At 37.3% G+C, this 16,411-nt stretch overlaps 1 protein-coding gene across 2 annotated transcripts; it reads right to left on the bottom strand.

Annotated features, from left to right (window-relative positions):
• Positions 1–597: 597 nt before the first annotated feature.
• Positions 598–12,149, bottom strand: LOC107765401 (uncharacterized). 2 transcript variants are annotated; one of them, XM_016584038.2, is made up of 11 exons: positions 11,802–12,149; positions 6,006–6,966; positions 5,259–5,388; positions 4,711–5,159; positions 4,468–4,548; positions 4,294–4,392; positions 3,513–3,671; positions 3,286–3,372; positions 3,051–3,122; positions 2,212–2,480; positions 598–915 (listed from the first exon to the last, which is right to left on the bottom strand). In XM_016584038.2, the coding sequence occupies exons 2-11, from the start codon at positions 6,882–6,884 to the stop codon at positions 903–905; spliced, it is 2,238 nt and encodes a 745-aa protein (XP_016439524.1). In that variant the 5' UTR covers positions 6,885–6,966; positions 11,802–12,149; the 3' UTR covers positions 598–902. The 2 variants fall into 2 exon arrangements, with proteins under 2 accessions (XP_016439524.1, XP_016439526.1); XM_016584040.2 differs by lacking the exon at positions 11,802–12,149 and adding an exon at positions 7,044–7,182.
• Between the last annotated feature and the right edge of the window lie 4,262 nt (positions 12,150–16,411).

The raw sequence follows: 16,411 nt of genomic DNA, 5'->3' as shown, positions 1-16,411 counted from the left end.
ATTTTCTAAATTTGTTCCATTCGTTTTCTTTCTAATTGCCTTTCTTAAGTTTTTCTCTTCCTTCTTTCTCCCTTTCTTAACATAAAAATCTTACTTCGATAATAATATACGTTAATATATACAAAACGTATATAAAAAAAATATACATTGAATTAACACATAAAATATACATAAAAAATACATCCTTAATTAAAAATGGCACTTGACATATAAAATTTATTTGAAATATACATTAAAAATACATCTTAAAATAAGATGACACTTCACAAATAAATATACAAAAATTATATACATAAAACTACATTTTGAATTAAAGTGATACTTGCTATACAAAGTATAAAAGACATATAAATCAATACATCTTGAATTTATGTGGCATTCACATATGCATCAGATTTTCAAAAATGGAGTGAAGAAGATGAATGTTGGAAAGGGAGAATGAAGATGGACAAAAAAAAATACTTCATGTCTACGTTATAAAAGATGAATGGAGTGAAGAAGATGAATGGTATTTAATAATATTAAAATTATTTTACAATTGTACATGGAGTGAAGAAGATGAATGGTATTTCTACGTTATTCTTTCGTGTACAATTATTTACTCAAAGTTTTATTTTAATAATATTAAAATTATTTTACAATACAATGCACTACCTGACTCGACATATATGTGCGGCGCACGTGTCGAGAGACTAGTTGTTATAAAATAAAGAAATACTTACATAAACATATCAAAAAAATAGAATAGTCGCCACTCGCTTAGCCATAGAATCTATTACACTAAAAAGACCCATGAAAAAAAAATAATCTTTAGTAGGTGTGATTGAAATTCGTTGGAAATACATGGACGAGGATATATACAAAATTGAGGCAAATTGGAGGTGAGTTTGACTAGTTTGGAATCAAAATTTGTCGCTGCAATCGAATTGAAGAAACATCAGTATCACATGTGTATATTATTATATATCCATGTATAATACAAACAGGTAGACATGAATATACATAGATATACAGGGAGCTGTATAAGGATACACAAATATACAACGTACTACACATAGATATATACTGATTTTGCTACCAAATGCGTTAGGTATTTGAAATCTGAATGTAATTCCAACTCAACTCTCTCAAATCTCCTTTAAAGCTCTAGTACAACAACAATAACTACGCTTCACGTAATTAGCTTCGAAAATTTTGTTCAAATTCGTTTCAAATCAGCTTCAGATGAACAAAAATTTCAATAACAGGTTCCTTCAAACAATAACAACAGAATCTAATTCTGTTGATTCCTTGCACTACTTTTTTTCTTTTCAGATTTCTAACTCTCGAGCTAGCCATTGCTGCGTAGCATTCCTCCAAATAGCCTACTGCTCCGGAGGTTGCGCATGGTTTTGGGTCACTACTAGCCATGAACTATGCTTTTTTTCGATTCAGATTATGCAGTTAAATTTGGATCTACAAGTTCTGATCTTTTCTGTTTGAGATTGTTGTGCTACCTTATAAGAAGCTTCGAAACTTCTCTAGTAGAAGAGAAGCACAGAACCGAAGTGTTAGGCACTGAACAAAAAACTAGGGCTAAAGTGGATGATAGTTGAAATTGTGCCAAAATGGATATTTATTTATTTTCATTTTAGTCATATTATGTAGTTTTCTCTAAAATTAATTTCCAATTAAAAATTCTTTCTTTCCAAAAACTTAAGGAGAACAAATGCCACATAAGAGTTAGGATAAAACTTGTTAGTGAAATGTATAACAGATCCGTTCCGAACGACAGAATTTCGAGATGATAAAATAAAGACCTTAAAAAGTAGCGAAATAGACCTTAGAAAGACCAACCACTAACGAGTTTAAAGTGGTTTACTAGGCATATAAATTTCAAGGATCGTACTTTCAGATGACGAGATTGTAAGATAGGAAAGCAAATATCTATTGGAAAAATTAGCAAATTCTGCTTACCAACGTTGTGTAGTCCCTTGCTAGGCCAAAAGGAATCATGTAATTTGTGCTGGCAACTTTTAAATTGAGGTAAAGAAAATTAAACAACTTTTAGCGGGGTTAAAGCATAGCTTTTTTTGCTCGGAGTAACCCCGTTTAGTTTTTAAAAAAGCATCTATGAAAGCTGGAACATGCAGATGACAGAAATCATTTGGGTCAAGTCCATTCCAGACTAGAATTTAATGCGGGAGGATTAGATGGTAGCTTCATACTCACCATTGCTTCTTCCCCTTTTTCTTTCTCTTGCTTCCACTAGCGCTGTTGCTAGTACTAGTGCCAGCTGATCTCTGTGGTGTGCTGCCATCAAAATCGCCAAACGTACCAGATTGTACGGCATTCTGTAGCCACTCAACAAATTCCTCCTCGGTCATGGTCTCTTCCATATTTGGGCCTCTTTGTCCTGAGCTACTTCTCTTCCCATTGCTGCTCTTCATTGTATTTACATGGAAGCTTGGCTTGTGACTGTTGACCGGACATCTCATTCCCTGCATCCCCAGCATAATGTGAACTAGATTATCTAAGATACAGAGGTGCACTTGCTCAGTTGTTTTCAATGATTAACCAACTTTACAACATCTAGAGCCACCCTTCCATTTTGAAATAGGTGAGCATTTTCTGTTAGCTCAAAAGAGATGCTCATTTATGGGAGTTAATCTTTTTCCTAAATATGGAGAAAACAACAGTATAGCACATGGCATATAAAACTCAACATCATCCAAGCTTAACAAGTAACTGGTGATGGATTTGATTTTTTAAGTGGCATTTCAACCACCTCCAGGCCTCCACCCCCACCCCCCAAATAAAAAAAGAAACATAAAAAAATTATTAAACCACACTATTAACTTTTGTTCACCTTCTATGGTATCTGAAGAAAACTTGCCAAGTCGGGTACCTTATCTTGATGATAAAAAGCAAAAAGAATTCAATGAAAACTACAGTAATGCACTTTTGACCTTATAGTCCTAACAAGTTGTTCTCATTTCCCGGACCAATTCCATTCAAACGTTCAGAAAAAATCGAAACCTTGTACCAGATGGTGAGAAGAAAAACTTTACCTGACAGATATACCATTCAGTAGCATTATAGATCCTGCTATCAGCACAAACATAGGCAACAGGGTTATCTACCTGCACATATTGGTGGATATCAATAGTGTCACATATACCGCAAGGATGAGAGAGAGAAATAAAAAACTAAAGAAAAAACAAAATACTTAAAGGAGAAACTCGTCATGAAAGAAAGTCTTCTCAAAAGCTTTTGCTTTTTTCATTTTGTTCGATTAGTTGATACCTTCAGTAGCATTCCAAAAAAGAATGGATGTGAAGGCTGTTCAACCCATCCATCTCCATCTTTTGCTGGATGAAAATCATTGCATTCCTATGAATGGAAGAGTAAAAGGTAAATATCCTAATAAAAAAACATATGCTAGAGAGGAGGAAGACAAACTAGAATGTATGGTTAAAGTGCACAGAATTCAAGAATTTATAACATGCGTATATTGTCGCTGGAGGGAAAACCTGGCACCATCTTGCTTTGGACTTTGTTTTCTTAGTGACAACCCAGACATGAAAGTTGCCACACTTCTTGCAAGTAATTCGTCGAGCGTCTGCAAGAGAATCCTCTGCCGCAGCTTCTGTCTGTGTGAATCCAGAGGTGAAGAACCCATAGCCTCTACCCTAAAATTGTTTGGTTAAGCATGAGACAGAGTTAAGTGAAAGTATAATCCAACATTACAATCACGCTTCAGGAGTATTTTCCAAATATAGTTTCTGGTACAAGATGATCCTTCCCCGTAAATACCTAGGACCTACAAAGACATGGGACTGCATTTAGAGCAAGACCTTTACTGATAGATGTCATTACTTATATGATGAACCTACAGGGGCTCATTCATACGAGTCAACCAGGCAAAGTAGGCAAAAGAGTTAAGACTTAAGAGTGCATGTGAAAACCCATTATTACTTAAAGCGGTTCCTATTAAGAACTTTCTCCCAGCTGGTTTCTTCAGCAAAAGGTGATGACCGAGGGCTTAAAGGCATATATCTTTCACAAAACATAAGATTTGTCAAGGACTTCACCAATCTCTTGTTTCAGTTAGATATCATTTAAAAGTTCCTTATCTATTGTAGAAAAAGAAAGTTGCAAAAATTGAAACAAAACATCTTTTTGCTAAACTCACTGCATATTTGACATATGCATAAAATGTCAAGTCTAACAGATGAACTAATTAGATGACTCAAAATTATTATTTTTTTGAGAATGGTTAATTAGATGACTCAAAATTATATTAATTCAAACCTTCTGCGAAGGACTTTGGAACCGCCGAAGGTAGTCCAGCAGCTCTTCCCTCCTCAATTCATCATCATATGCCTTTCGCTTTAAAGAATCAAGTAAGACCTGAAATAATCCAATTCTTACCAAGTGCAGAAATGAACACCAAATAGAGAACTCAAATCACAAGACAATCTGTACCTCATAGGCGTTTTGAAGTTTCTTAAAAGCTTCAGCAGCCTTTTCATTGCCCATGTTTTTATCAGGATGAACCAGCATTGCCTAATAGAAGATATACTTTAGCTGATTGGTAATATTTTGACTTCGATAGCAATGCATTTCTAGTTAATCTAGCATTATCAGACTTCAAACAGCATGATGTTCAGAAAAATCAGATACGAATATTTTGAGAGTAAGAATTTCAGGAGGGTACAGAAGAATCACCTTTTTCCTATATTCTTTCTTGAGAACTGAAGCATCTATATTCTGAAATCGGCTCAGGCCCAGTGCTGAATAGTGATCTGTACTGTTTAACAATCTGAGAACTTCGTCTTCAGATGTCATATCAGTGTCAGATCCACTAGTTGAAGGGATCCCAGTGCCACGATCAGCTGTATGAACATACGCATCATCAGCAGATGGAGGCACTGATCCACCAGAATAGAAGCTAGGTTCACCTTGTACTCCAGTTGTTTGATCAGGAAAGCTGTTTGGCCTTCTATGATCATTTACATTGTTTCTTAAGAAGAATATGAGAATATCACTCGAAACAAATGATAAATTCAAACCAAAGATTAAACCAATCCATCCGACATATGTCCATGCGCAATATACAGAATACAAATTTATGACAAACACCGCAAGCCGTTCATGCTTCAACCTGTAAAGCACTCCTAAATTTAAAAAGAAAAACAGCACTTAGTGGAAAAAACTGGAATCAATGTGATAAAAGTAAAAGCAACTGCTCAACACTAAAGCTTAAAAGTAATCACCTCCACTCAAGACCAGAAGCACCGCTGCCCAAAATCTTCCATAGAACCACAAGTAACTGATGCTCACTGCAGCAACTCCTAGAACTGCGATGATGAACCCAGTAAGAAGTCCAATCACAGCAACTGCTGCCTGAATGTTAACAGCAATTCATTACAGCAAGATGATTGAAAGGTCTCATATATGCAGTTTAACGGAAAGAATATAATCAATGATTACAAAGAAAACACAAAGGCAGAGAGTGACCACAGGAAACTCCACAAAATCAAGCCACTAATTTATAAAATTTACAGTCTTAGAAACTGCTGAAGAAATTGGTCAGTGCCCAGAATGAAAAGAAATATTTCACTTAAAAACTATAGTGACCACCTTCAGTAATTCAAGAAGCATTAACAAAATAAGATGGAGTCATGGAGCAAAATATACACAGTCAAAATCAGTAAAAGTCAACTATTAGAATCTCACAGCATGAAATGGTCAAACTCAATAGTGGACACTGATTTTTGTCCAAAACAATTTAAACAAAATCACACTTTTAGAAATGACCAAAACTAATTTAGTGACTTGGGGAAAACAATCCATAGCTCCTCAAAGCGATTTCCGGAATTCTGGTTCAGCATGAAATCATTCATGAGGCAACCCAAAGATGAGAAGCAATTAGGGTTAGATATATATGCTCACAAACACCTTTTATTATTTGAGGGGTGAAGATGTTGTTTTCCATGCAAGAAAAGAAGCTAGTCGCTTACCAAAATCAGTAGAAACTTGAATTTAGCGGCTGCAATCAAAGATAGAACACCCCACCAGATGACTGAGAGAATTGAAGTCATCCCCATGCATAGAAAGGACTCAATTCCTCTAAGAGCACAATCCAACCAAACCATTGATAATAGAATAATTATATTTCCAAAATGCATGATCCACCTAACCACTATAGGATATGCATGCTGAACCCTTTCTTGAACATACCCAGTCGCAATGAATAAATTGTGCATGATCCACCGAACCACTATAGGGTATGCATGCTGAACCTTTTCTTGAACGTGCTTACTCGCAATTAATAAATTGCTCCTTAAAGGGTCAAGCAAAGGTTTCCACCTCTCTAACCACTGAATTGATGCCTTTGAGACAGACAGAGCCAATGTCATCAAGTTCCTAAAAACTACGATAATAGACACTTTAAAATTTTCTAATATATTGTCTCTATCTAATCCTGTTCCGAACTGGCCAAAACTTCCCTTTGAATTGTCTGAGCGGTGACTAGTATGCGGAGACGTCTCACCACCTTCTCTTGACTCGGGAGTCACCCCTCTACTTTTATGACTATGGAAAATTCCTGCACCACTGCCTTCTTCAGGCCCTATTTCCTCTGCAGTTGACAATGTATCAATATCTTCCTTTTCCTTTTTAAGTGATCTTCTAGATTTGTGCTTGCTTTTCTTGCCTTCACTTTCATGTGTATTGTTGAAGCTCTCTGTTAGAGATATGCCGGAAAGATTACCATTAAAAGGTTCTGCATTTTTGCCCTCTGCCTCAGTCAGACTACTGTTTTCATTCTCATTTACCAATCCAGATCCAGAAACTGAAACTCCTTTTCTGTACTTCTGTCGGTTTCCTTTACGGGCCATTGACCAGAAATGGTATCAAAGAATGGTCTAACAACAAGCCAGTTCAACTCATCTCTAGTGCCCTCATTCAATATCGAAAGACCTGTGTCACAAGCAATTCATAAGTAAGCAAAATTTCAAGAAATTGCAAGCACCAACAAATAGCTTTAAGGTGTTCACCAGTTAGATAGCCAAACAATGAACACGTAAACAGTGGTATCTTATTCCTCATGCATGTAACTCAGTCAAATTAGCTTTGTTCACCATTGGCAGCCGTGACTGTAAAGACAAAAGCATTCTCCTTGTGCTTATTCCCTCAACTATAGCTAATAATAGACACTTTGGCTTTACAAAATTGGCAAAATTTCAGATCTAGGCAGATATACGAAAGGGAAGTTTTTGTAACTATCATTCAGTCACTCATACTCCATCAGAAATTTATCATTTATCATTAACCACTTCTTTCTCTGCACTATGCTGTCATCTTCCCTAGATTTCCCTTGATCTAGTCGTGTTATCAGTAAAGCATTGTGTGCTCTCCATTACAATCATTTTCGCTAAGCAGGAAACAACTAATCATCCAATAAAAGGAGCAATACAAGGAATTAATAATGTTATGATCCAACATCACCGATTTACTAGCACCAATCTCAAAAGACGAATTTGAATGAGTTTCTGCGATGTATTTAATAAGAAACATAAAATACAAGAGAAGTTATTGGTTATCCTTTAGAATCATATTGAACTTAAAACATATGGTATCTTTTCATTATATGTTAAACTTTTGGAGAAGGTAATCTTTTAGAATGTACAAAATAAAATCTATCTTTGGGAGAGTCCAATCAGGTCATAAGGTAGGATAGAGGAACTGAATTAAACCAGGGCATAGCTTCAGCATGAGAATTTGGTGATATATCAATGTGAACTGTGCAGTAGAACAATACTACGCCACCTGAAGCTAACTTCCTAAAATCAGAGAATGAATGAACACAAGTTTGAGTCTAATTCTGTGCCTAAGGAAAAATTATAAGTACTGCAATAAGAAAAAATTAAATAATGCATTCTCTACTTTGGATGTCTAAAATTTTGTCCACTTATTAAAGTGTAGGACTTTTTATAGCAAAAGAACATTTGCTGATGTAGAAGGGAAAGGTTATATAATGTGGACATCATGATATCAATTGAACACAGACGAAGCACTAACAATCAGTGTTATTAAAGGCTCTTTCAAGGTGCGCTTATGCTTTGAAGCTTAGTTAAAGACAGGTTGTGCACTTCGCCTCGATAAAGTAGCACTTAAGTGTAGGCACTAAAGTGCAAAGGCTGTGCATCATCACTAATGGGCTCTATCTCTAAGAAGGCAGCACTAGATAATAAATATATTTGGTAAACGATACATTTATTGTTAAAAAACGCTATGCATGATCTTTTCAATGACAGGAATAAGAAATTAAAATTTTGTATAAGAAAACTAGCTCCAGAAGACATAAACTACATCTTTTCATCTGCATCAGAAATTCGAAATGATTTTTAAACTTGATTGATATGATTTTACTTCATTTACTCTGCTTGATTTCATTTTTTCTTCATTAATTCTTTTCTTTGTTCAGACTCACGCTTAAATTCCGCGCTTTGCGCTTAAAGGCCCGACAGATTTGGCCTTTAACTGCGACTTACTTTTGACTATTTTTTTTTTTTTGCGCGACTAGGCATTTCATTAATTACCAATTACCAAGTGAAACAATACAAAACCGGCAAGACCAAAGCTCAGTCTCCTGCTCCTAGAAACTGACCACTCCAACTATAAAGACTAAACTGAGTGTATGAAATCTTGAAGCACACCTCCTAGGGAGAGTTTCTTCAAAGTTTCCATACTCGGACTAACAATTAAAACTCCTATTACATCAGACAGACTAGTTAATGGAAATATAACTTTTGAAGTAGACACGTAACTGTCTCTGATGTTCTCACATTGCAAATACATGCTATGCCTTTTGCAATACTATCACAGTGTCTCTTGCAAACTATGTAGCACAGACTCTCCAAAATGTTGCGCACTCGTGTCGGATCCTCCAGAAATACGCTACTTTTGAAGGATGTATTTTTGTAGGATCCAACACGCAACCCGTGATGTCTTCGGAGAGTCCGAGCAACATAGCTTGCAAATAACTTTGATTACTTTGCTAACAATGCAGATTGTTGACATTATTACACTAAATATACCCTTGCAAATAGCTGTTGAAAAATAGATTCATATAGTTTCTCCATTTGAAATTGGACGTCATATATTCCTTTTTTCGCCCACCAAACTAAGCCCCCGTTTACTAATACAGCCAAAGATGAAATGACTTCCTCTTTAACTACCCCAACAAAGTAAAATTAACGAAAAGTAACATCATAATTTTTCACTTTGGCACACACTTCACCAATTTAAGATTTTGTCGTTTGGCAACATTTTATGCTTAAAATCCTATATAGTCAGCTTATGGTTTTTAATTGGAAAAGAAGGAAGCAATACTTCATTTCTTGATGAGCTCATTTAATCTGTGAAATTGTGGCCATCACTTTTAATAACATGAATATATGTTTGTTACAGTATTAGGGATACTGCAAAACCTGGATCCTATTCTGCAGAGATACAGTAATTTCACCCTCCCTGCACATCCCAATCTTGATAAAACACCAATAATAACCAAACATTTGAATTACAAGTAACACTGAATTTATAAAACTATTATACAAGCAGAAAACAAAAGTAAGACGATACATTCTGTATCTATAGGGGTAACAACAACAACAACAAACCTAGTGAAATTCCACAAGTTGGGTTTGGGGAGGGTAAAGTGTACGCAGACCTTACCCCTACCTTATGACGGTACAGAGGTTGTTTCCGAAAGACTCTCGGCTCAAAAACAGTGAAAATGAAGGAATAAACATACAATAGTAACAACACGGTAATAAGACATGAAAGCAAATGGTGCAACGTGCAATAACAAAGATCTAAGAATACGACACTACAAGAATAGAGTCAATCCTACTGGAAATAATGATACATCGTGTAATAGCAAGGGGCTAGGAATAGGAAAATACAAGACTAGTACTACTACAGTAATACTACTGGAAAGACTAGGCGAAACTCTAGACTGTCTGTTATCCCACAACCCTAATTCTCGACCTCTACACCCTCCTATCGAGGGTCATGCCCTCGGTAAGCTGAAGTAGAGTCATTATTGCCTAGTCACCTCACCCCAGTACTTCTTAGGCCTCCATCTACCCCTTCGCTGACCCGCCATGATCAACCTCTCACAACCTCCTAATCGGGGCATCAGAGTCTCTCCTCTTCACATGTCCGAACCATCCCAGCCTTGATTCCCGCAACTTATCTTCCACAGGAGCCACACGCACCTTGTCCCTAATATATTCATTCATAATCTTGTCTTTCCTGGTATGGCCACACATCCATCTCAATATCCCCATTTCCTCTATTTTCAACTTCTAGACACGAGATTTCTTGACTGGCCAACACTCGGCTCCATACAACATAGTCGGTCTAACTACCGCTTTGTAGAACTTGCCCTTAAGTCTAGGTGGCACGTTCTAGTCATACAAAACACCAAAAGCGAGCCTCCATTTCATCCACTCCGCTTCAATATGATGTGCGATATCCTCGTCGATCTCCCCGTTACCCTGTAATGCAGATCCAAAACTATCTCTCCTGGGATGACTTGTGTATCAAGCTTCACGTCGACTTCTGCTTCATGTGCCCCAACACTGAACTTACACTCCAAGTATTCTGTCTTCGTCCTGTTCAACTTGAAACCTTTAGACTCTAGAGTCTGTCTCCACACCTCCAGCCTAACATTAACCCCGCAACGCGTCTCGTCAATCAGCACTATGTCATCTGCAAATAACATACACTAGGGCACCTCTCCTTGAATGTGTCACGTCAACACATCCATCGCTAGGGCAAATAAAAATGGGCTAAGAATTGATCCTTGATGCAACCCCATCACCACAGGGAAATAATCCGAGTCTCCTCCCACAGTCCTCACCCGAGTCTTAGCTCCATCGTACATGCCCTTAATCACCCTAATGTACGCTACCAGAACACCGTTAATCTCCAAACATCTCCATAACTATAGATATACATTTTTAGCAGCACATGTCGATGCTGAAATGTTGACCTCTCGAACTACCTACTGTTGTTTTTCTAACAAATACAGTCCTGGGTGGCAAGATTTGGGAGCACACTTTGAGGAATACTTGTCCTAAACTGGTTAAGCAGAAAGCACAGATTTTGCACAGCTGTAATGCTAAGCGTTGGCTTGGCACATTGCCTAATTGAAATGCCCAAAAGGACAACAGTAGGACAATGGTCTAAGACATTATCAAATTAAAAGTTTTCAATACTCAAATTTGATCAAATGGACAAATTATAAAATCCAAATTAATTATGAGACTGATCCAAGAATTGAAACTTGAAGCACTTCATCCAAAAGAGACAGAACTGATCACGTTTTCTATTGTTGTGCAATATAAGTAACCAGAAGATTAGATATTTCTACTCCAACACTAGCCTCCACACCCAAAACAAATGCCGTCCAGCCAAAAAGAAAAGTTCATCGGTTGGTAAATTTGCTCAATTTAGAAAAGCACCGCTTTACAGCAGAACAAGAACCACCCAACAAGATTATGCGGCGCATATCATTGTACTAACACAAATATATATACAGTGTTTATGTCCCATCAAAGGTCCTAAACAAACTACTATACTTTTGATATGATTCCATATTTTCTTGATTTTGAGCTAAAGCAGAATACCCTAGATATTAGACTAAACCCTTTGAAATATGAAATCCAAAAAAGAAGAAAAGAAATACATGAAGAATAAATAGACCCATATGTCAAAATATAAAACGTAAAGCAAGAAAAGCTTACTAGAACAGTTGAAAGGATGGAACAAGGCAGTGCGTAAATATGGAGCAGCCGAACACCAAAAGGAAGAGATTAGGCAATTACAAGGACCACAGCTAATCAAGACTTAGTCGAGCAGTCAACAGTCGCCACAACTCGCAGAGAGAGAGGAACCCAATAGTCTTCAATCCAAGCCCCCGTACTTCAAATGGTCTCTTCCGTAAATTTACTAGAGCACATGAATCTTTAGATGGAAAAAAAAGGTTTGTTTTTCTTTAAGGAAAAAAAATCGCATGTAAGGGGAAGGAGAAAACAAAGTAAAAAGGGGAAAAAATAAATGTAAACCTATTGTGTACAAAACGCAAAACGCACATCAGTACAACTATAATATGAGACTTATATAGTAAAATGTTTGGTTTTAGTTGAATGTAGTGATTTTGGCTTTTATTTCTTTTGAAAACAAATTGCTATTGATTGTTTGGCCAAACTTTTAGAATCAGCTTATTTTGAAAAGTATTTTTCTCAAAGGTGCTTTTCAAAAATTACTTTCGGTGAGAAGCAGTTTGTGTTTGGCTAATTAATTTGAAAAGTACTTTTGAGCATCAATTAGTATTTCACCAAACTTTTTAAGAAGTGTCTTTAAGTGTATTTTTCTCACAGTTCTTTTTAAAAAGTATTTTTGGGAAGAAGTTACTTTTTTCTACTTCTCAAAAATTATTTTGCTTCTACTCAAAAGCACTTTTTCCTTCTAAAAACTTTGCCAAACACCTTAACTTTGGAAAAAAATATGTTTGGCCCAAAAAAGTACTTTCGGCCAAGAAAAGCTTGGACAAACAAGTTATTATAAGCACTTAATTGCTGCTCAAAAGTGTTTTTTAAATTAATTAGCCAAACACAAACTACTTCTCACCAAAAGTACTGTAATGACCCGACCAACCGTTTTGAGTTCTAGCATTCCATTCTGTAATTTGAGACCCTGAGTGGCTTCATATGATGTATTATGACTTGTGAGTACGGTTGGGTTCAATTTATGAGAGGTTCAGAGGTGGTTTGGATGAGAAATTCTTAATTTGGAAGCTTTAAGTAGGAATAGTTGATCAATGTTTGACTTTTGAATAAACGGTCTCAGAACCGGGATTTGATGATTTCAATAGGTTTGCATTATTACTTTAGACTTGACCGTATGTTCGAATTTTGATTCTGATGTTCCTAGAAGTTTTGGCTAAGTTGGCAATTTAAAGATTTAGAGAGTTCACAGGTATGACCGGAAGTTGACTTTGGTGTTATCGGACTCCGATTGTGGATTTGAGACATTGAATGTGTTCATTTAGTTGATTGGATCTTGTGTTACAAAGTTTGATTGTGATCCGGAATGTCTAAGTGTGATTCGGACGCGTTCGGCGAAGTTGGAATGATTGAAGATTAAGAGAATGATTTGATCTTTGATTCTTGGTTTTGATGTTATTTGTAGTGTTTTGAGCCTTTGGTTAAGTTTGAATTAGGATATGGACTTGTTGGTATGATTGGACAGAGTCCTGGGTGGCTCGGGTGAGTTTCAGATCACCCGAAGAATGTTTGGTGTTAGCTGATTTTTTGGTGTCGGGTGTTCATCGCATTCGCGAGATGTGCTTTGCATTCCTAATGAAGGAATTTGGATTTAGGGCAATTGTTCATCGCGTTCGCGCAAGGAGTGTGTTGTTCACGATGGGTCTGGGCGTAAAGGTCTTCGCGCTCGCTGGGCGTGGGTCGCATTCGCGTAGTGTGGGAGCCAGGTGAGCTTCACGATCAAAAGGTGCTTCCGCAATCGTGAAAGAGGATTGGGCAGGCGGCAGATTTGTGTATCGCGGCCGCGAGGCTTGAGCCGCATTTGCGAAGAGTAGTGCTAGGCAGACTATTTAAGTTTGAAATTTTGGGGTTTTACCTATTCTTTCATATTTTGAACCCTAGACTTCGAGAGAAGACGAATTAAAGAGGGATTTCATTACTACTTTGAGAGTAAATGATTTCTACCTAGATTTAATAAAATATCATAATATTTCAAGGATTTCTACACCAAAAATATGGAATTTTAAAGTAAAATTTGGGATTTTTGTCAACAACTTAAGAGAGTGTATTTGGAGGATTTGAGTACCAATTTGGACTCGGATTTGAAATCGATTCACATATTTGGACTCGGCAGATTATGGGTCAACAGGATTTGGTATTAGTTTCGAATTTTAGGCACGTGAGCCTGGGTTGACTTTTGTTGACTTTTTGGAAACTCTTCAAAGTTCGAAGCTTTATTAATTGAGATTGCTTTCTATAGTATTGTTTGACTTTCTTGGTTGATGTTTGGCTAGATTTGAGCCGCTTTGCGGTGATTTCAAAAGGAAGAGCGATTTGGAGCTTTAGATTAGTCCGGATAAGGTAGGTATTTTGCCTAGCTTTGGTTTAGAGAATTTGTAATGACCCGGCTAGTCATTTTGCGAATTGTAGCCCTGTTCCCCCATTTATTTCTTATTTTATGTTCACTTGTGATTACATGACTTGCCGAGGTGGTTGGTTTGGTTCCGGGGATATTTCAGAGTGGATTTGGGAAGCTTAAGTTGAAAGAATTGACCGGATGTTGTCTTTTGTGTAAATGACTCCGGAATGGAGTTTTGATGGTTCTGATAGCTTCGTATAGTTATTTTTGACTTAAGCGTATGTTCGGATTTAAATTTGGAGGTTTGTAGGTCGTTTTGGCTTGAAATGGCGAAAGTGGGAAAGTTGAAGGTTTGGAAGGTTGAGAAGTTTGACTGAGAATTAACTTTATTGATACCGGACTCATATTTTGGTTCCGTGTATTGGAGTAGGTCCGTTGTGTCATTTATGAATTGTATGCAAAATTTGAAGTCAATCGGAGTTGGTTTGGTATGATTCGACATTAATTGTAGAAGTTCGAAGTTCATTAGTTCTAGGCTTGAATTGGGGTGTGATTCGTGATTTCGATATTGTTTGAGGTGATTTGAGGCTTTGACTAAGTTCGTATCATGTTCTAGGACTTGTTGGTATGTTTGGATTGGGCCCGGGTGCCTCGAGTGTGATTCGGATCAAGTTCGGACTCATTTTGGACTTGGAGGAGTTGCTGATTTTCTGGTATCTAGTTTCCTCTTTCGCGATTGCGAGAAGAGGGACGCGATCGTGAAGAGTCTTTTCTAGCAGTTGGGCATTTGTTCAATGCGTTCGCAAGGTTGTGGAGGCGATCGCGAAGTTCTGAGCTTTTGTACGACGCGAACGCGAGTGAATGGATGCGTTCGCGAAGAAGGAAGGAGAGGCTTGGGATTTTCACACGGTTGTTCATCGCGATCGCGTGAGGCTATCCGCGATCGTGTAGGTTTGGATGATTGCTCACCGCGTTCGTGGCCTGGTGATTGCATTCACGTAGAAGGTTTTTGTTACTGATATTTTTATTCTTAGCGATCGCGATGTGTAATCACTGGGCAGCAAGTTTTAAAATCCCAAATCGAGGGTTAGAGTATTATTTCACATTTTAAGTTGTAGAGCTCGGTTTTGGGCAATTTTGGAGGGGATTTTTACATGTTGGTTCGGGATAAGTGTTTTTGACTCGGATTTGTTGTTATATCATAATTCCATCTTTATTTTTAGTATTTAATTAGTGAATTAAAGTGAAGAAATGGGGAATTTTGCGAAAATTTTGCAAAAATGAAAAATGGAGGTTTGAAGGTCGATTTGAGGTTGGAATTGGATGATTTTGGTATGGTTGGACTCGTTATTGAATGGGTGTTCAGAATTTGTGAATTTTGTCGGGTTTCGAGGCGTGGGCCTAGGTTTGACTTTTTGATTTTGGTTAAAGATCTTAGCTTTATCATTTAGGATCAATTCCTATAGCTTTTATTGATAGTATTACGTTATTTTGTCTAGATTTGATCCTTACAGAGGTTGATACGTGCGGGAAGGGCTTGTTAAGGGAGTAATTTGGCTTGCTTGAAGTAAGCATCTTATCTAAACTTGGTTGAGGCATTAGTTGCCTGAATTATTGGTGATAGCTAAGTGCTATGGGTGCGCACATGTGTGGGGTTTTGAGCCCGAGTGCTGACACTGGGGTATTTATCCATGCTCGGGTTGTGCTTGGGCCATTATAAGCCTAGAATTAACTGTTTAGCATTAAGTTATGATGCTTCGCATATTTGTAACATTGTTGTGAACTATTGAGCCATGTTTGAGGCTAAATAGAGGTTTAATCCCTAAATGAACTTGATAAATGCTAATCTATGATGAAATTGCCGATTTGAGTTATGATAGCACACTTTTCACATGCCTACACTTTAACATTTTATTTATACCAGTCTAAGAGTATGAGATTTGTTATTCATTCATCATATACATGTATTCTTGTTTATTTGCTCCTATGTGATATGATTGGACTGGGTGCCTGAGATCACACCGGGCGGATTGTGTTGTTATGCTTGTGATCATGCCGGGCGGATTGTGTTGTTATGTCTGTGACCATGCCGGGCGATTTGTGTTGTTATGCCTGTGACCACGCAGGGCGGATTGTACTGTTATGCCTGTGACCATACCAGGCAGATTATGATATTGAGCCTGTGACTACGTCGAGCTGGTAGCACGTTGAATTGGTTGTGGTTGTGTGT

Source organism: Nicotiana tabacum, chromosome 14 (genome assembly GCF_000715075.1).
Source record: "Nicotiana tabacum cultivar K326 chromosome 14, ASM71507v2, whole genome shotgun sequence".
In the NCBI taxonomy this organism is placed as follows: Eukaryota; Viridiplantae; Streptophyta; class Magnoliopsida; order Solanales; family Solanaceae; genus Nicotiana; species Nicotiana tabacum.
This window is presented reverse-complemented; position numbering and strand designations above follow the sequence as displayed.

Coding starts and splice junctions, on each gene's coding strand:
- LOC107765401 (XM_016584038.2), bottom strand. CDS start 6,884: ATGGCCCGTAAAGGAAACCGACAGAAGTACAGAAAAGGAGTTTCAGTT. Junction 5,389..6,005: donor TCAAGTTTCTACTGATTTTG/GTAAGCGACTAG, acceptor GTTAACATTCAG/GCAGCAGTTGCTGTGATTGG. Junction 3,373..3,512: donor CCAAAGCAAGATGGTGCCAG/GTTTTCCCTCCA, acceptor TTCCATTCATAG/GAATGCAATGATTTTCATCC.